This window comes from Thamnophis sirtalis, unplaced genomic scaffold (assembly GCF_051295495.1).
Source record: "Thamnophis sirtalis isolate CommonGarterSnake01/CBP01778 unplaced genomic scaffold, rThaSir2_p1.2 scaffold_6, whole genome shotgun sequence".
NCBI classification, from domain to species: Eukaryota; Metazoa; Chordata; class Lepidosauria; order Squamata; family Natricidae; genus Thamnophis; species Thamnophis sirtalis.
The window spans coordinates 101,441,540-101,463,547 of NW_028261386.1; the positions used below are offsets into that span (position 1 = coordinate 101,441,540).

Sequence of the window (22,008 nt, forward strand, 5' to 3'; positions counted from 1 at the left end):
AATGTTTTTTGGGCCTTGAATTACTTGCATTCACTCCCCATTAATCTCCAAAATTAGAATCATAGTGGATTCTAATTGGAAGAGGCCACAGATGTTGTCTACTGCAGCTGTCTGCTCAGTGGATGATTCACTGGATCCACCACTTGATAAACGATACCCATCCTGTTTAAAAATCTCTAGCAGCACGAACTACATCAAGTGGTAGTCTGTTCCAATGACAGTTTATAAAGTCAGATATTTCATCTGATGTCTAGCTTCCTTGTACTTTAAACCAATTGGTTCATATCAGTGGTGGATTAAATAGAAGATCCCTCAGCCTTTATTTTCCAGATAAGGATGAAGATATCCTAACATCCAGGGTGAGCGTGAGGATGAATACGTCTCCCTTTTGCTCTCCCAAGCTCCATTTTCACTTGCAGAGTCACTGCGGGCTGATCCTTTGCTGTTTCTAGAGAGGCTCCGCAGGCCGGATCTAGCCTCTAGGCCTTGAATTTGACACCTCCTAATCGATTTCTATGTCACAGCATAAGAAAATATCTTTGCCCTATCATATCTTTTTGGGCTTTAAACTCTAGTATACTCAAGTATTATGACCAGCGGAGACACATATCAGATGGTGTAATTCAGAAACACTTGGAAGTCTTAGGATTTCCAGATATAAATTAAGTACTCTGTAAGCGGTTCACAGAGTCAGCACATTGCCCTCAACAAACTGGGTCCACATTTTACCAACCTCGGAAGGATGGTTCAACCTTGAGCCAATGAGAATCAAATCTGTGGAAGTGAACATTTTTATTCCTGTCCTATAAAGAAATGGGATTAAGTGATGAGAACAATTTCTATGCCATAATTATTAATGTAGCCATTCAGCGTATGAATGCTTCAATATTTATGTTCTCAAAATTGGTGTTTTCCATATTTTAGATTTGAAATTTTGCTTAACCTTCAATGGCTATATGTTGCTTAGTTTCTCCAGAGTATCAAAGTGACTTTCATTAAGTCTATGTTGTGTTTTGTGAAAACTCGGACAAAGCCTGAGACTTGGGAGACATATTTTATACAATTGCCATGTTACAATAAAATCAGTGATATTGTCATTTAAGATATTTACATATTCATTTAAGGAATGGTATTTTAGAAAATGTTTTCATAAACATGGTGTGAATAGAACATGGCTGTGAGGAATAAGAACCATGACACATTTTATTTAAGGATTAGGCAATGGGAACTGCAACTTAATTGGATTTCAACATAAAGCTAATTATTTCATTGTAGCTCCAGAAAAAGGATCAAATTAAAATCTAGTTCAGAGAATCTAGAAGGGAGCATCGCAAGCATAGGAATACATTTTGTCATTAGTGTCATGTATCAATTTGAATTTTTAACATGGCTTTCATATGATGGTTTGCCATAACTATCGGCTATTTTGAAAATACAGTGATCTTATGAAGAAATAACACTGGTCCTAATTGAATAAAACCGTCCTATAGCTTATATGTTTTAGATATTTGTGTTCTATTTATTTTTTGTAGAAACACCTTTTCTTAGATTGGTTTGCAACCAAGTACAACTTTTCAGATTTGTCTGTTTCAGCATGTTTGCAGGCAGTATATCATAACTTCCAGATGCTGATTAAATATTTCCACATCCTCTTTAACTGATTGGGAAAGAAAGAATATGTGTCTCATGCATTCTTAAACTGTAAATATTTTTTTCAAACTTTCAAAAAGGAATTACAGATCAGTCTCTCCAGTCCACCCAAATATGAATTTATATCCAATATAAAATATCTCAAGAAATACGGTTTTTTAAAAATGGGTATTTCAAAAGAGCCTTCAAGAATTGTTTTCTAGAACACTTTCCTTTACATGTTTTAAGTAAGTATAGGCACTAGGGAGAACTTTACATGTAAAACAGATACAGATATCCATACAACAGCACTGCCTGTAAAAAGATGTATTTATTTACAGGTCCTTTTACCCTCAGTAATGAAATTCACTAAGTCAATTTCTTCATAATAAAAAGTTGTTTTACATATTATTTACAAGTATCCAAATATATTTAGTCTGTCACTGCTGTTGACTATATCTTCTCACGGAACTTGAGATGGAAGAGTTTACTGCAATGATGTACTTTCAAAGAATAAATTGTGGATATGCATAGTGTTTTTTGGCACATCTAACTTCATATTTTCTACTGAGCTTGGTTCATACAGTAGTCTGTTGTCAAAAAATGTCACAATGATGGACAAAATGCAGGTGGTTCTTCAAACTATTCTTTGGCATTTGAAGATTTAAAAAAAACCTATCAAGTAGAAAAGTATCTTAAATTTGCTATTATATTTCTCATAATTAGCACTAGAATCGTTTTGCTAAGCTCATAGCTCGATATTTAGATGTCAGTTCTCTTTAGGTCCTTCAATTAATTTACATACACCATGACATAATTTTCCTTATTTCCTGTAGAATATGTTCCAAAATCTGTCTTCATTAAAATGCCATTTCCTGAAAGACATCATAGAAATGAATGCATGAACATTCCTGAAATATATTGCACATGTTTATGATCTCTATAGTGAAAATTGGAAGATAGATTCTGAAATTCCAGTAGGTATATATATTGTCTTGATGCCCATTTACATCATAAGCTCATAGTAGTAAGCATTCTTTTTTTTAAAAAAAACCCAATTAATCCATAATTTTGTCACAGATATATCAAGTGCAACTTTGATATTTAAAAAGGAGAAAAATGCTATTATCATTTGCAATATTTTGCTGCACTAAGTGGAGATATTTACAAAAAAGGCCATTCACAAAATAGATTTTAAGTTTCTGTTCCCTTTTAAATCAAAATACAATAATAAAAATGGTTTTGCTATTCTTAAAAATATGCAGTTGAAACATAGAATATTCACTGGACAGTTTGTTTAAAAATTGGCAGAGACTTAGGGATATAATATTAAGTTAAGAGTTTTGGAGAAAAATCTCATACCATATATATTAAGCAGCATAACAAAGTTGCTGCAGGAAATTAGCTGACAAATTAATGAATTTTAGCTTCATATATTTATTGTACTGTTGTATTAATACACTGTCACACAATAACTACCGTAATCATGTTACAGGTAACAGGTAATCATGTTATGCAGGTAATCATGTTACAGTGTATTAATGTCAAAACTTTAAAAAGTTATCAGTGGATATTGAATTAACACTTTCACTGTTTGTTGCTATTGTTTCTTAGCCAGACATAAACTGAGTGTATTCTACCTCACTCATCCTCATCCAGATTGGTTAATTTATAGTTGAAGTGAAGATAATATGGCGGATATTCATGTTGAAAATGGAATCAATCCTTTTTGTAAAGGAAAATACAAGCCTTTTAAAAAAACTTACCTGCATTCTGAGATCTTAATATTCTATTCTAAAATAGAATATAGAGGCCCAACTGTTCATGTTGCATTTGGAAAAGTTCAGCTTACATGAGGATGCTCCATTCCCACATGTATTCTTCCAAACAATCCACCATACTATTTAAACTTTAGCTCCCCAAGACAGAAAGCTCCATAGTTATAAGACCCATAATTCAAATGCTCATTTAAAACATGTATTGGCCTATGATTTAAAAACATCCCCACATTCCAGAAAGCACTTACCCCTTTTTTTGGCCCTATTCTATTTAATCAATTTTAACATTAGCTATTCTCTCTGTCCAATCTCACCATGGCAGACACTTTTATAAATGTTTGCAGGTAATCAATTCAATGTATTCCTAGAATCTAGACTTAGGAAGTCAAGTATAAGTCTGGTAAAGAAGATGTAAAATATGATTTCAGAAATTTATGAGGTGACTTCAACTGAGACTGTGCACTCTATTGACTGAAGTGCTACTTTGACTTTTTAAATATATAATTGCATGTAAATATTTCTGATAAGAATTTGATCACTGAAAAAAATAAGCCTGAAATCTTTAAACAACTATTTTTACAATTTTTATGATGTACCATTATTAGACAGTAGTAAACCATTGCTTTCTCACACCTTCAAAGATTATGAGTACACACACATACACATTCTAAAAAGGATAAGACACTTTATTGAATTTGATAAATTAAAAGACTATGTACTGGACTTGTATGAATCACAGGTATTTGTAAACAGAGACCTTGGGTCCTTTCAAAAGAAATCCTGATAGAATTCTGCAATAAATCATTTTCCAATACGCTGATCACAGGATGCATAGTAACAAAGGGCAGAGAAGAATTCATCATAGCTGACATTCACATGTGAAGGCAAAGAACTGAAAAAAACATAATTTGAAAGAAAAGTAAGTATCATTGGAAATATATACAATACATAAATTTGCTATGACATTCCTAAAAATTTGCCTTGGACTATGAATCAGAATGATATATGACAAATAATAGAAGTCTTATAATAACAGGTGAACCTAAGAGTATTTTAAATTTTCTATCCACTCTATGGCCAAGGAATATGCTAACAGGTGCATATTGCTTGGCTATACAGATACCGATTTTTAATACATAAGATTCCACAAGATCTCCCTAACTTGCAGTACTTATGTGCAAAAGCACACTGTACATAGAGGGGTTCCCTTATGGGAAGAATATTCTTATTCATGGAATATAAATAAGAGCTCATATTCAACATGAATTTTACTTCCCTCAAATGATGGAAAGATTCATTAATAGGAAGAAAACAAATTTATTGCAGGGATGGGATACCTGTAGCCCACCAGATGTTCATGAATCATAGCTCTCATCATGCTCACTATTAGCCTGAAGGTTGCTATTCTACAACAACTGAAGCACAACAAGATTCTTCTGGACATTGTTGACCATTCATTATTAAATAGCTTTGCAACCTGTTTAAATATATCTATAACTTTTAAATATGTAGAAGTTAGAGATGCCAATCTGAAAGGACTTTATTTATGAAATGAATTTTTATTGGTGAATAGTCCAATCCAGATTCAGAGGGATAAAGTGATTTGGAGTATTTAGGGATACTCATGTAGTCATGTCTCATAGAAAGTCTTTTCTGGGCTTGTGCAGCTGTGGTTGTAATATGTAAAGCAAAGATGCATTGGATTTAAGAAAGTGTACATCCAAGAGGTCTTGAAATAAATTTTCCTTTAAATCTAGAGCCATGATGGCAAACCTATGGCACCCGTGCCCAAAGTGGCACACAAAGCCATGTTGCCTGGCACATGTGGCCTTGCCTGTTTGTCTTCCAGGTTTCATGATCAGCTGTCTTTGTTCTCAAAGCAGTGCTGAAAACTGGTGGGCACATGCACGCCAACCAACTGATTATCAGGTGTGCTTGCGCGCCAGAACCTGGAAATTTGGCTTTTCCGGAGCGAGATCCCTTTGCGTGCGTGTTAGTGTCAAAAACTGGCCTGTGCATGCACACAAGCCAGCTGATTGTTGGGCGCTCATGCACGCTAGAACCCAGAAGTTCAGCTTTTCTGCAGCATGGCGCCAACGAGCGCACGTACAATGTTTCTGCAACACCTTTTTGGTGAAAAGGTTCGCCATCACTGATCTAGAGTATTACACAGCCCCAATTTTCAAACCTTTTCTCATAATTCAGAAACATCCAAAGTGGTTTATAATAGTCATAAAAAGAGAATAAAAGCAACTATTACAAGGAATTAATGGCTAGAGGAGTCAAACATAAAACAAAGGATTCTTAAAGATTCCTAAATTGCCTGTGTGTGAGTGCCAGGCACGTTGTAGAGAACAAATCATTCCACATGACAAGTGGAATATTAGCAAGCTGACAGAACCTATATTATACTAATTATCAAGAAATTTTACCATCTTTTATGATAATATACTGAAGCAAGAATGAAGTATGTATTAGCAAGCACACTATTAATTTGAGCTGTCCATTAGTGTATACCTTTCTTTCAGCAATTGACAATCTCTGAGGCTGGAAGAAGCATTTTTCCCTAATGCTTTCAGTGTTGGATAGGGGGCAGGGATGGGGAATGATATCAAGGAAGTTGAATCCTTTTTTCCACTTTTGAGGGAAGTGTTTAAAAGTACAATTTAGCTTAACGCATCTATTTTTGTTAGTCTACAGAAGAAAATTAGTGAGCTATTGCAATTTGGCTAGAATGACAAGAAACACTGAAGCTGCAGTTTGATCACCCTTGCTTGCCAAAAGGTATGAGAAAAATTGTCAATGTATTTTTAATACCTATTGTGAGGCATTTCTTATTTAGCTCTCAACATAATTGGAGTGAGAACAATTTTCTTTATGTGATACACTACAATATCCATTTTCTTATCAGAATCAGAACTATTGAAAATATATAAGAATTATATGTTCTTACACAATCTCTGTCAATCTAATTTGCCAGGGAAGAAATCCCAAGATACTGTCCACAGGACCAAACTTTAATATTAGGTCAGGATCAGGAAAGCCGTTAGTACCTAGAAAAAGGGCACAATAGTATTGGAGAGTCAAGACCACTTAATTTATCAGAGGTATAGCGCAGTCTCGCCGTAACATTCTGCTTCAAGCATAGAGTTGAATATCCTAGTCAGCAGAATAAATGGTAGCCAAATAACATATTCACAGAAAGGGAAATTCTGGGGGGCCAATTATCTCACATGGATTTTTGAAAAAACATTAACCAGCTTGTAAGTAATTTAGTCAAAACAAATAAATTCCACATTCAGAACACTGCTTTTAAGTATCTGTATCTGCAGTTAAATAGGCAATTTTGAGTAATCATGGAAGATAAATGCTCAGACTGACAGATTTAATGCACAGCACCGCATAGAGTATTCCTAAAAGTTAGGCTGCAAAGGCCAATCATGGGGGTGGGGGTGTCCAAAGAAAATGTTACCCTAGTTAGGAATATTTGAAAATCAAACATTAAATGAATAAGGAAGTGCTTAAAAGAAAACAGCAACCAATTGAATATAATTTATAAAATAAATAATTAATCAGGTCCAGCTTTTGTATCCCCTGTATATAAACTTGAAGACAAATGAGAATTTTTTTATGGATTTTCATGCATTTTCTTCTATGTGCCCATAATTACTCCACTTATTTGGCATGGTATACTTCTACAGCAAGACTATACAAAGACATATTGGGGATCTTCTACAAAGTAACCCCCAAAGAATGTAGAAACTGAATGCAGGTAGTCTTTGACTTATGACCATCTGGAATTACAGTCATAAGTTATTGCAGATGTTAAGCAGGTCACTATATAACAGACATGACTTTATGAGACTTTTTGAAGTGGTCATTAAGCCAGCCTGGTAGTCTTTAAGTGAAGACCAGAGTCATTAAGGGAATCCATAATAGCCAATGGTGTTTTCTGCTGGAAAACGGCAAAAAACATTGAAAATCGTGGTCATGTAATGGTGGGACACTGCAAGCAGCTATAAAGCTGAGTTGATTGCCAAGCACCCAAGTTGTGATCATGTGACTGTGAAGGGACATGCAGCTATTGTAACTTCGAAATTGGTTTGTAAATACCTTTTGGGTGTCTGTCATAATTTCAAAAGGGTGTTAAACAATCAGTCATAAGTTGAGGACTACCTGTAGTGAGTAGGAAATCCAAATATTTACACCAAGAGTTAGATTGTGTTTAAACAAAATAATGCTGTTAGATTAGCCATTTTGCACTTCTATAAATACTAAAAAAAAGTAAATAAATTCTGCTTTAACACTTACTACTTAATAAATTCTCCAAGATGTTCATATCCAGATCTGTGCATTTCTTTTGCTTTTGTGCTACTAAGTTGCAGAATTTCTGAGCTGCTTTTACAATATCTGTTTTTCCATCCTCTGAGGACAACACGTTCAGAACAGATTGGCAATTTAAAACTGCAGTTGAAATGAAAATATAACAATGAAAGTGGAAGAACAGAAACAGTTGCTTGAAATCAGTTTTTTCTAAAGTTACTGTAGACCAGTGATGGCTAACCTTTTTGTTGTGCAGAAAGCGTGTGGGTGCAACAGCGCACATGTACCTGCACGCATAATGCAATGTGCGTGCAACATCCCCATGCTCCCCCACGTATGCACACTTGATCTCTGCTCCACGTGCATGTGCACACGTCTCCCTCAGGTGCCCCGCGCGTGTGTGGCAGAGACCTGAAAATTAGCTGGCTGGCGGGAGCCACGCATTCATGCTAGGTGGAGCTGAGCTGGGGCGATGGCTCTGCATGCCACCTGTGGCACGCGTCATCACAGTTGTAGATGCTTACAATTCTCTAGTTTAAACTAACATTTCTCCCATTACTCTACAATTTCTCAAAGTTCCTATTAGTGGTGAGCCATGGTGGCATAGTGATTAGAATGCAGCATTGACTGGCTCAAAAGTTGACTCACCCTTCCATCCTTCTGAGGTCGGTAAAATGAGGACCCAGATTGTTGGAGGGAATATGCTGACATTGTAAACTGCTCACAGTGTGCTATAAAGCATTGTAGAGCAGTATATAAATCTAAGTGATCTAAGTGCTATTGTTTAAATAATCCTGCTAAAGTATGTTTTGTAGAAAATCTGCAAATCTTTGCTAAAACAATACTCCAGTAGAAGTTTAGAATATTTTTTTAATTTATATTTATATACGTCTGTCTCATTCAATTGATTTGTATACACCCAGATCTTTAAGAATTAATACTCATGAAAATTTCCCATTGAAGAAATAAAGTAACCAGTATTTATGGATTAGTTTTGTGTACTCAATGTATTTTAGTCCCCTATAACAATATAAGGTTTTTTTTAAAAAATTATCTTACCTTGATCTGTTTTCTCCTGATTTGCAAATTTCACTGTATATTTGGAACAGTCAAGATTCAACAATTCCTGCTGCTGTTTTAAAATTTCATCCATCAGCCTTGAATTATTTCTTTTGAAAATACCTTGGAAAAAGAAAAGAAAGAACATGTGCTGTTAATTTTTTTGCTGCAGAAATTATATTTAGATTATCTGGAGCTGCCTAGGTGGAATATTCAGAAACTTGACTTGGTGTAGTTTCTAACAGAAGTCGATTCATCAGAGTAACACTTTTCCATTCTCTGACATGTTAGCTATACATTTCATTCAAAATGTTTATCACCTTTAAAACTCTTCATGACTTAGTCCTGGTTATTGTAGGTTACATCTATTTGTTCCATACATTTGAATTATGATGGCATGCTGCATACCCACTCTCTGTGAAAGAAAGGGGAAGGGGACTAGGAAACCTGTTATTGTTATGACTGCCCAAGACATTTAGAACATATGCCTTAATGTAAAGATTCTCTTCCCCTGTCATTATTCATCATTCATTCATTCATTCATACATACATACATACATACATACATACATACATACATACATACATACATACATACATACATATATATATTTATATATATATATATATATATATATATATATATATATATATATATATATATATATATATATATATATATATATATATATATATATATATTATATATATTATATATATATATATATATAAAAATATAAATATAAATATATAAAATTTGCAGGGATGCTTTTGCCAATTATTACAGGCCAATGTTTTTTTTTATTCTTTTAAGATTAATTTGTGATTTTATAATGATATAAGCCACTCAGAGTCTTATGACTGGGGTAGTACAGAGATCTTGTACCTTGAAAAAGTAACCATAATCCATCATAAAATAAATGCTTATTTGATTATAAGAGTATCAACAAACTAAAACTTCTTTTGGACTATACTAAGCAAGTACTATGGCACAACAGTGACTAAATTCTATATTCCAAATACCCACCCTAAATTTCACAACTGGTTGGCCATTTGCAAGAGAGATTCCCACTTTTTGCAATTGCTGTCTTTAAAAACAGTATGGGGTATAGTCCAGGAAAAGTTATTCAAAAACTGAATTTGGATATATACAGATTCTAGTTGTATAAAATGTCTGACGCTTATTTGGAGCCATTATTTTTCATGAAATTTGACAATCAAAAGAGAGTTTAAATACCAGACAGACCTGAAAGATATCTATTGTGCAAGCAACTTCTTCTTCACACAATTGTATATTCAACCATTTGAGACTAGGAACAAGTACACATCACTATGAATTTTAATTGAATTTTAAAAACATATACTTTAAAACCCACACAATTAGGGACATCCCTTCTAACTATGAACAAACTCCCTCATTCCATATCAGAAATTAATCAGTTGCACAATATAGTAAAGTTAAAATCTCACTTGAATTGAGTTCAGCGTCTGATGATTTCTGGGATACGTCAATAGTTTAGTCACTGCATTCTCTTTCGGGATGTTTTCTCAACTATCGAGTCTAGCTTACCTTCCTTACATTGTTTATCTTTCATCTGAGTACTAAGTAGGCTCAGATTTACATAGCTTCCACAGCCAAAGTCAGCCAGATGCTAAGGAACTCAGCATGGGAGAGTTGCTATTTGGTACACACAACCTCAAGATGCCTTTAGTTACACAGAATATAAACAAAAGATAAGAATTTGGGATAGTCCTGGCTATTGTTCTGGAACAAATATTTTAATATATTCCACTCTGTGATTATAACATAGCTCCTCACACCAAAGGAAAATGAATCAGTAATCAGTATGTGTGGGGTGGGGGTGGGAGGGGACCCTTACAACAAGGTCCAAACCTGATAGCTGACTTATTCTTAGACATCCAAATTTCAGGTTCTGGTTTATTATGTTTCCCTGAAAATAAGACAGGGTCTTATTTTCTTGTGTCTCCCGAAATAAGCGCTTGGCCTTATTTTTGGGGAGGTCTTATTATTTTTGAGGTGCAGGAGAAGGCGAGCGTGGTCATCTCATGGCTGCTGCTGTGTTGCAATGTTTTCATTTTTGGGGCTTATTTTAGCATATGCGCTCAAAAGCCCGATTGGGCTTATTATCCGGGGAAGTCTTATTTTCGGGAAAACAGGGTAGCAACAAGCAAATCACAGCTTTTAAATAAAATATAATATTACGTTTCTTCTTCCTAGCAAATTCTAAGGTTAATTTCATAAGGTAATTTGATTCAGGTTTTTTTTTATCCTGATCTGTTTATCTGTCTCTCCAAGCACTTGTGTGCACTTGGAACAGCAATAGGTATTAAAGATAACTAAACTAGGCTTTTGTTTTAAAGAGAAACAAAAAAACAAGCACACATTCTTGGATGCAGGTAAGAACCACTATTATACCGGTGGTACTGGTTTGAACCATAACAGGAGTTACAGAATGACTTTGCATTATAAAATGTTATAACTCACACAGGCCTTCTACTTACCGTATTTTTGGAGTATAAGACGCATCTTTTTTCCTCAAAAAGATGGGTGCGTCTTATACACTGAATACAGCACTTTTTGCCTCCCGAAGCCCCCCCACTTCACTAAAATGGCTGTGCATACCCTTATGGAGGCTTTCTGAGAGCTCCTGGGGGCTGGGGAGGGCAAAAATGAGCAAAAAAGGGCTGTTTTTGCTCCCCCTCGGCAGTACTCTATGAGCCTCCATAAGGCTATGCATGCAATTTTTTTTGACAAAAATGAAATTTTTTTGCTCATTTTTGCCTCCCCTCACAAGCACTCTGCAAGCCCTCCCACATATTCATGCCTTTTTTAAAAAAAACAGCCCCGTTTTCACGAAAAACGAACTGTTTTGGGGAGGTTTGCGGAGTGCAAAAACTTTTTCTTTTCTTTTTGGAAAGCTCTTTAACTGATTGATGAGAATTTCATTGATCAAGTGCTGTGCCAGCAGAAACAAAGTCTTAGGTGCTGCAAATTGTCAGCGATTTCCTTCTCCAGCACATGGATAAATACACCTGGAAACATCTACTTACCTACCTACTCTCTCTCTCCCTACCTATCTAGTGTATTTCTCTCTCTCTCTCTCCCTCTACCTACCTACCTATCTTTCTCTCTCTCTACCTATCTACTGTATTTCTCTCTCTCTTTCTATTTCTCTCTCTATCCCTCTACCTACCTACCTACCCTCTCTCTCCCCTATTTACCTACTGTATTTCTGTCTCTCTATTTGTATCTCTCTACCTACCTACCTACCTACCTACCTACCTACTCTTTCTCCCTCCCTATTGTATTTCTCTCCCTCTCTATCCCTCTATCTACCTACCTATGTTTTAAAAAAAATTGCCTCTTCAAAACCTTGGTGCGTCTTATACTCCGAAAAATACGGTTATTTGGGCATGTATCTTTCAAGTTTCATTTTCTCAAAACCAAAAAGGTTTCTGCAAATAATGACAATTACATATATATCATAGGAATGATGAAGCCTTCCATTGAATGTTAACTGCTGCCACTGTACATGTAGTCCTCAACTTGCAACATTCATTTAGTGACCTTTCAAAGTTAGTGAAGCTGGAAAAGAGTGACTTATGACTGTTTCTCACACTTATAACTGTTACACTTATAACTGTTACAGCAACTGTTATGTGATCAAAATTCAGATGTATGGCAACTGATTAGCCCTAAGAGTCAAAAAACTGATTACTCAGACAGAAGAAACTAATTGGAAGTGTGCATGCACACACATGCACATACACATACAAAGATATAAGGTATGCATACACACAATTTCAGTTCTGACTAGACTATGAGCTGAATGTTACTTCAGAATTCTTGTTTTAGCTAGTTAAAAATTATGCAGTTGTTGCTAAGTGAGAGAGTTACCATGAGTTTTGCCTCATTTTATGAGCTTTCTTGGCATAGTTGTTAACTGAATCACTGCAGTCGTTAAGTTAGTAACACAGTTTAAAGTGAGCCTGGCTTCCCCACTGACTTTGCTTGTCAGAAGATTGTGAAAGATGATCAAAAGACCCCGGGACACTGCAACTACCATAAATGTAAGTCAGTTTTCAAAGAGTCTGGATTTTGATCAAATGACCATGGGGATTTTGCATAGTCGTAAATGTGATAATGGTCATAAGTTACTTTTTTCATTGTAACTTTTTCATTGTAACTTCAAACATTCACTAAATGGAAGGTTGTATTCAAGGAATATCTACATTTTTGTTTTAGAATAGAAACTACTTTCAACATTTTTTAGTATAGAATGTTTTCAACTTCCCTTGTTTACAAACATTTGCATAGGTTAAAAGTGAAATAGGAAAACATTTTTATCAAGTATTGAAAGAGTCGCCAATATTCTTCAAACTTTGAGTAACTAACATAAAATAAACTGAATTTATATTAGACTCTCAACTTCCTAGTCTAACTCTTTGTATTCTTTACCATACATCTGTGTATTAAATAGGCTCATATCTTCTTAGCTTCTATGTCAGGACAAAATCAGGCAGGCAGTTTCGAGTTACTTTAGTAGTGTCTTAACTTAATATTTTAAATATATATCTGTAAATTTCTCAACCTGTGGTCCATTGACCCCTGGGGGGCCCCAATGTCATCACAGTGGATCTGCCAAGGTTTGAAGAAATGTTATGATTTATATCGTGACTTAAGCCCTGGGAGTCCACGGTCACAACATATATTTAAAGAGGGTCCATTGTGAAGAAAAGATTGAGAACCACTAGCGTAAAGGATTACTTGGGCAATTGAGGATGTACACAATCCATATGTACTGTTTAGGATTAAAAGACAGCAACTTCCTGAAAAACTATATTGTCTCAATCTCCATCATTTCTATAAGAAATGGAACTAAATTGGGGGAGGGAGGAAAGGTATTTTTCTTTTCATATATATTGAAACATTTTTTACATTTAAGCTTCCATTCAGATTGCCTAGCACTCCCTTAAACCTTTTTTTAATTCTACCATAACAGGAATCAAGAACCAAAAGCAGGTCAATAATCTATCCACAAAATATAATTCAAAAGCAGCATTTCTTGCAATGTCATTCTATAGTTAATTTATAATTTTTCTTATATATAGACAAAGAGTACCTGTACCTTAAAATGTCTTTTCAGTTTACCAATTAAAGTCTTTGTATTAAAAAGGTAAACAAAATCTGGCAGAAATTTGCTTACATGTTAGTATACATCCTTTTACAATGTGGAGTTAAAGAGAGATTCTAAAGTACAGCTTTGAAATTAAAAGTGTAGTCTTTATTAAACAGAAAATACAAATGTTTCTTAGTTATCTGTTTAGTGATGCTTCATTTTTAATATGCATGTAATTATTCCTTAACAAATTGAGCAATTTTCAAATTCACCTGTTTGGATTTGATTGAGTCATATTGCTGTAATCATGTAATTAAATTTTCACTAAACTCAAGCTATTCTTCAAGACTTCATTTTTTCACATATACTTTAATAATTTCTGGCTGTCTAAAGTTTTCCTTTCCACCATGATTCCAATTGCCCATTTATATCTGAAAGGTGCTATATATATTCAGAATTTATATATATATAATTTATATTTATATATATATAAATTCTGAATGTTAAAAACATTGGCCTTCTTCTCCTATAATTAAGCTTACTTTAATAAAATGTATTCAAAACAGTTAATCAAAATGGTAGTACAGAGAAATAAAATATAATATAGGCATTAAAATAATTGTATTCAATAGCCAGTAATAAAAAGATTCAGAAAAATCTGTTCAGAGTCAGTCTGGGATCAAGAAGTCCCATAATCAAATAATAGCTAAACAATAAAACCAGTGAACATTCTTGAAAATAGTTTTTTTATTGACCTTCATCCTTTAACCTATTACTACTGTTTATATTTTCTGTACCAGTCAAACCCATTGGTACTGAGTTCAAGCTAGGTAAGGAAAATATACCCAGTAATAAAGCTGCTCCCTGTCTCAACAAACATTAGTTGCCTTAACTGGCATTTAATATAGGTCCATGTACAATTGAGCCCAAAACTTCTGTTGACAAGTGAGACTTTATTTAAGGGCATTTTGCCCCATTGTATAACCTTTCTTGCCAGTTATTTAAAAGGAACTGCTGCAGTTATTAAGTAAGTAACATTGTTGTTAAGTGAATCCGGCTTCCCCAATGGACTTGTTTTTGTCAGAATTGATAGATCACATGATCTTGGGACCCTGCCACCGTCACAAATATAAGTCAGTCGCCAAGTATCTGAATTTTGATCATATGACCTTGGGGATGCCTCCAACGGTCGTTAAGTGTGGAAAATGGCCATTAATCACTTTTTCACTTAACGTTGAATGGTCACTAAATGAAGTATTGTAAATCGAGGACTACCCGTGACTAGGGTCGACGGAAGGTAAAAAATAAAATAATAATCATCCAGGATCGTTTCAAGGTCGACGTCGCCGCGTTGGGGAAAGGGCGAGAGATCTGAACTCGGCCGTTGACTAGGCGACTTACCTTCGTGGTCGTAGACGCTGACGTAGGAGATGCCCACCGCCATGCACCACACCACCAAGCTGGCCATATCGGCGTAGCTCTGCTCCTCCTCGGTCACCACCAGCCCCACGTGGCCCGGCAACTTCTGCAGAGATTTGGCATCCCTCCGCCAACGGCTGCCGGCGGCCACCACTTTCCGCCCGGCCGCCGCCGGCTTGTGAAAGGCGAAAGGGTTGACGGCCGCCGCGGGGGTTAAGAGGGCCCGCGAGGCGGCATTGGCCGCCGTAGCCGCGCGCTGCCGCCAGCGGCTGAGCCACGAGCCGCGACCTCCGAACCAACCGCGGCCCCAGGCGACTAGCGCGCGCTGGACGCTGAAGAGGACGTGCAGCAAACGCCACAGCAGCTCGTAGGCGACGCTCATTGGCCCGGACGGTGGAGGGGAAGACGCGAGAGGAGCGGAGCGGTGACCCTTCGGTTGAGGCAGTTTCAAAGACCGATCAGCCGCAGCGCGAAGAACGCACCATCTCGTCTCCTTTTGCCTCACGGAGACGGCTTTATCTGCCCGGCAACTTTCCGTACCGCAACCATCTCTCTCTCTCTGTACCTGCCCTGACCTTTCCCCTCTAGCCTACGCAGCTGCTGCTCATTGGTCGGAGCGACGGAGTGGTGTCATTTCCGGCTTGATAGACTAAATGACGTGGTCCGAAGGAAAGTGACGAAGAGGGAAGCCCTAGGATGTCTTTTTGCAGCTACAGATTTAATGTTCTATTGCGACATCTAGTGGCGGAAGCGTGTGAGTGGTTAAAACTCTGTCGGCTTGGTCGCCGTGTGCGCGATAGTTAAACAAGAAATCAAATGTTATGACTGCTTCCTTTGTTTGTTCAAACTGGACTGCCAATTGTGGAAATGAATGGGACAAAAACTTCCTGAAATGGCTTATTTCTTAATCAGGAGTGAAGGTGAACTGTGAATATATGCACTGAGCTAAAACGTTAAGAAATATGCACCGAACTAAAACATTATTTGTGTGCCGCAGACGTCTATTTGCATCCTTATTTCACACATTTCCCATAAATGCATAGAAATATATTTCTTAGAAAAGTATATTCTCCAAAGATGGTCAACCTTTGAGTCCATGCACATATTCATATACAGTACTATATATGCACCTTTTGAAAAAATATTGGTAACCCCATGAGTCTACCTAGCATATAAGATAAATTAAACATTCCAAATTCAACCACACTATTTACTTTTAAGTGGTGGCCTATGTGGCCCTCACAAGCATGCTTGGAGACAGTTGACTTAGATTCTTTACAACAAAGCACAAAACTGATCTTAAATAGAACTGAATTAAATTCACATAGAGGAAGGATATCAACAAAAGTGTATCTTAGATTCATCTTTATTTCATAATCATAATCACCACCCATATTTACTCAGAGATAGAGATATCATCACCATTTGTGTACTTGCTTATTTCTTTCCTCTCTTCCCAGAATAAAGGTGTTATATATTTACAAATGCAAGATTATACTTGGAGATATCCAGCTTTCATCATGGGTTTCTGCTAGTGATGACCCTCCCTTGACTTCTATGCCTTTGGTGGTGAGCGCATTTCTGATTTGAAAAAGTTCCCAAGTATAACATGGATTGCCATCCAAATACAGGTTTCTGAGATAAGGGATATTAGGAAATTGCAACTAAGAGTAGATATTGTTCTGTAGATTTAACACCTTTGGACATTTTTAATTTGCTAATTCTTGTTCTTTAATACTTCGTACATTATTTCTTTTTAAGTCCCAGCATGTGGGACTCTGAAGAAAAACATTGTTTATCACTTCTATAACTTCTTTCAGCAAACCAACTATTTATCCACACAACAACCCGTTATTTCAGTGAGAAATAAGTAACATGGCACCTACTTAGTTTCCTAGCCAAACAGGCTTTTGGACTGCAAATCAAACTATGTTTTAATTTGAGCCTTTCTAAAATTTCATGGTGTAGTTGTATGAATGACATTACAGGAATTTAGCCTTGGCAGTACAGGTTTTTTTTTAATTTTAAAAACCAAATTGATTTCTTCAATCCTGAAATTAAATATATTTATATTACAAAAATGCATGCTCTTTATTGCACAGATGATATATTTCCTGATTTCACAGTGAAATTCAACTTACGTTTTTTAATTCCAAGTCTCTGACAAATTGTGTGTCAGCAATAGCAATAGCACTTAAACTTATATGCCACTTCACAGTGCTTTACAGACCTCTCTAAACATTTTACAGAGTCAGCATATTGCCCCCAACAATCTAGATCCTCATTTCACCAACCTTGGAAAAATGAAAGGCTGAGTCAACTTTGAGTCTGGTGAGATTTGAACTGCCAAATTGCAGTCAGCCAGCAGTCAGCAGTAGTCTGCAGTGCTGCACTCTAACGACTGTGCCATCATGGCTTAGCTACTTATTTTACTGGAATAGAATTAAGCTAATTTTGTTCAAGGGCTAAATTAGATAGTAGTGTACACTTTTTTGAAGTGCTCCATCTTCAAATGTAGTAGGAATATAATTGTCAAGGAATATATTGGTTGAAGTTTTGTATATTCTACCATTTTTGTGCTCTAATGCTTTCAGATTGTTTGTGAAATCAATTTTCTGTAATGCGACTGGCAATCTGAGTGATATTGTTTGGAGTTTGTTCTTTGACAGCTCCATCCTCATTAAACCTGAAAGAAAGCTGCATATCAACTGGTGAAAACTGGTTTCAGACAAGCAGATCTCTGACAAATTTATTCACATCTCCAAATTTACCACTTTCAACTGGCTCTTTTCCAGCTTCAATGACAATATAGTATTAGCTGACCAGAAGGAGATTACCATTTAAATTAAGAAACAAATTATAAAAAGGTGTGAAAAAGCTTCTTGAAAAGATTGCAAATTATATTTGCCATGCTAAGATAGTTTAGGTGTGGAAGATGCAATGACTAAGAGACAGATTCTGTGTTATTTCCACCCAAAGTCAATCTCCCTAAACTAGTAAGGGAGGGGAAAACCAAAATCAAATTAATTTGTATTCCAAGTTCTCTTTTTAAAAAAAAAACTTTCAAAATCAGATTCATGTAAAAATTATTAAATTATCACCAAGTTTCAATACAGTATAGTATTTCAAGGTTTTCTGGAAAGAAAGTAGATTGGTGAGTCCATTTTTCTTTTATTTATGTATTGATATCCCGCCTTTATTATTTTTACATATAGCTCAAGGCAGCAAATATTTTCCCGCACACCTTCCTCCTCCTATTTTGCCCATTCAACAACCCTATGAGTGAGTTGCCCTGAGAGAGTGTGACTGCTCTAAATCACCTAGCTGGCTTTCCTGACTAAAGCAAGATTAGAAGTTATGGTCTCCTGGTTTCTAGCTGCTAGAGTAAACTGTAGATCATGAATTTTCATCTAGCTTTAGGCATGAAAGCCTGCAGGGTAGCCTTGGGCCAGTCACTCTCTCTCAATAAATGTCATTAGTCTGAAGACAAAATCCATGTGGAACTAATTCAATCAGCAATCATCTACCTCCACAGAATAGGCATATATTATCAAGAAATTTATTCAAGTGCCATTAAAAAAAGTTATACCAGAGTATCAAAATACAGAGCACAATCTTGCCAAACTGGGATATGTGCTATAGTTCCATGGCAAGCTGAGGCCCTCTAGAGGAATATTATAGGATATGTGACATTTTTATAACAAGTCTAAGCATAACTGAAAAGACATAACAATTGAATTTTATGAAATATACTTTTGACTATACTGAAATGGTAGGGTTCAAAAAAATTTACTACCGGTTCTGTGGGTGCGACATGGCTTGGTGGGCGTGGCTTGGTGGGTATGGCAGGGGAAGGATACTGCAAAATCCCCATTTCCTCCCCACTCTAGGGACAGGTTACTGCAAAATCCCCATTCCCTCCTGATCAGATAGGACTTGGAAGGCAGAGAATAGATGGGGGTGAGGCCAGTCAGAGGTGGTATTTACCGGTTCTCTGAACTACTCAATTTCTGCTACTGGTTTTTCAGAACTGGTCAGAACCTGCTGAATACCATCTCTGGTATACTGGCATAGAATCTTGTTGATCAAATCAGTGGGAATAGATAATACAGTTCCCTAAGCCAGTGTTCTGCAGAAGTATATCCCTTCACATTCAGTGGAATTTACTAAATTCAAATGGCCCAAATCCATGATGGGATATTAATTTATTAGAACAAATCAAAATGCCTAAAAACTTGAATCTCCAGAACTTAACATCAGGTGAGATGCTGAACAAATCAGGAGATGGGAGAAGTAAAATGAAATGAGCCAGTTGTTTCTCCTCTATCTCCATCCTATCATCCTCATTATCACTATCACCACCACCATAACCACATCTTTCACCAGAAGAACTCAAAGTTTTTCTTAATTTAGCTATAAAATAAGGGGAGATTGGATTGAAAAACAGAGGTGATCCAACGTTACACAATGATTTTCCATGAGAGGATTAGCTTGAATCTGAGTTTCCCCAATCTGGATTTAACAATTTAATTACTATATTACATTATAAAGCATTAGCAGCATATTTACATTCATTCTGGAGACATGGAGAGAACAAATCACATTTGTCTGAATCTAGTCTGCAAGATATGCATCTTTAAATTTAATTCATAGAGCTATTAGTATCAGGTCAAAGAACCCACTTTTCTTTTTTTGTCATAACAAATAAATACTATTTTTCTTGTCTCTAAAAAGCACAATTATATTTTATAGCAATCAGCAAACAGACATTTCTTTGTATGAGACAAATATGACGAACCTGCATACAGACAGGACCTGTGGTGCGGTCAGAACAATTTTGAACTGAACACGCTCAAAACTATAGAGATGATAATAGACTTTAGAAGAAGCCCTTCTAGTCTACCACCTCTTACAACATTAAGTCACACAGTATCAACAGGAAACACTTTCACATTTCTAGGTTTTATAATATCTCAGGACTGAAAATGGACATCTAACATCAAAGATGTCATCAAGAAAGCACAACAAAGGATGTTCTTTCTGCGCCAACTCAGAAAGCTCAGACTGCCCAAGGAGCTGCTGATACAATTCTACAAAGCAATTATTGTCTGCTCCTCTATAACTGTCTGGTTTGGCACAGCAACCAAACAAGACAGACATAGACTTCAACAATTACTTAGGACTGCAGAAAAAATAATTGCAACCACCCTGCCTTCCATGGAGGATCTGTATACTGCATGAACCAGAAAGATGGCTGTGAAAATATCTACACACCCCTCACATCCTGGACTGAAACATAAACTGTTTCAACTTCTTCCCTCAAGATGATGCTATAGGGCATTGCACTCCAAAACAAGTAGACACAAGGACAGTTTCCCCATCCCAATGCCATCACTCTGCTAAACAGCTAATTTCCACAACACTGTCTTATGTTCCTGAGATGTCAAACCACCTAATATAGCTGTTTTACTATTATCCTTCTCATCTTTCCTATTACATCTTTCCTTAGCTTCTTATGACTATAACTTTATTGTTTGTATCTCACGATTTATGTTGATTGTTTTTATTTAGTATTCTATTATGATTTATATTCTTATTTAGTTTTCCATGACTATCACTGAGTGTTATATCTTATACTTTATGATTATTTATGATTACGATCATGATTTATCACTTGTTGCTGGTATGTACTCTGAGAGCTTATGTACCAGAGACAAATTGTGCATCCAATCACACTTGGCCAATAAAGAATACACAATAGCCATTTAGACTTCAATTTCAGTATCAAAATCATAGACATTCATGAAATTTGGAGAATTCTTCTGTTATTATTGTTATGGCTGGACCAATTGCAACCATAGCATATAATACTGCCAAAGCCAGAATGAAATAGACAAAAGGATGCACTGCTCTCCAAGGGGGACATAAAAACCCATGTTATCTTGCACAAACAGCCAGAACTACAGTTGCCTGTAACCAGTGGTGGGTTTCCATTTTTTTACTACCGATTTGCTTGTGCGCCCCTGCGGGCTCGCGCACACATGTGATGCTTCTGCGCATGCAGGTGGGTGGGCAGAGCCTCCTGCCACCGCCACTACTGGTTCGTCGAATCCAGGCTGAACCAGCAGAAACCCACTTCTGCCTGTAACTCATTCTGGGAACTATCTGGTCAGGGCAATAGCTATAGATTTCTTGCACGAGTCTTCAGACATATTAAAAATAATATGATAAAAACAATATGATAAAAACAATAAAATCACTTGCCAATAAAACATCTTTTAATTGTATCAAATGTTGACAGAACTTTCCTGGTTTAAATCAGGTCTCTGTGTAGTGTAGACCCACTAAAGACTATTCCAAACCATTGAACCATTCCAAAGACCATTAAACTAGCATTCATAGGGACCTCACATAAGCCCTAATGCATATTATAAAAAGTGCTGTTCAGGTAGCACATATGCAGGCAGATAGTTTTGTAAAAGGAAGGTATGTAAGCTTTATTGCAGTCTAAGTAAAATCCTGCCTAGGGCATTTTTTGGTGACTGGAGACAAAGCCCCCTAAATCAACAACTTTTGGTTGCCAAAGAGGATGGAGAGGCATAAAAGACAATTTCTTAATTTGAAAAGGTTGGAAAATCAGCAGGCTTCATGAGGAGCAA

General features: G+C 36.2%; 1 protein-coding gene and 1 pseudogene across 3 annotated transcripts; both read right to left on the bottom strand.

Moving 5' to 3' along the window:
• Positions 1–1,035: 1,035 nt before the first annotated feature.
• NUS1 (NUS1 dehydrodolichyl diphosphate synthase subunit) lies at positions 1,036–15,951 on the bottom strand. 3 transcript variants are annotated; one of them, XM_014060832.2, is made up of 6 exons: positions 15,332–15,946; positions 8,790–8,912; positions 7,719–7,871; positions 6,361–6,460; positions 4,165–4,299; positions 1,036–2,504 (listed from the first exon to the last, which is right to left on the bottom strand). In XM_014060832.2, the coding sequence occupies exons 1-5, from the start codon at positions 15,729–15,731 to the stop codon at positions 4,209–4,211; spliced, it is 867 nt and encodes a 288-aa protein (XP_013916307.1). In that variant the 5' UTR covers positions 15,732–15,946; the 3' UTR covers positions 1,036–2,504; positions 4,165–4,208. The 3 variants fall into 3 exon arrangements, 1 of the variants encoding a protein (XP_013916307.1); XR_015697062.1 differs by lacking the exon at positions 1,036–2,504 and adding an exon at positions 7,521–7,583 and having other exon boundaries at positions 4,283–4,299; positions 15,332–15,951; XR_015697063.1 differs by lacking the exon at positions 6,361–6,460 and having other exon boundaries at positions 15,332–15,950.
• A 1,822-nt stretch (positions 15,952–17,773) lies between these two features.
• LOC148045121 (uncharacterized) lies at positions 17,774–18,428 on the bottom strand (annotated as a pseudogene).
• Between the last annotated feature and the right edge of the window lie 3,580 nt (positions 18,429–22,008).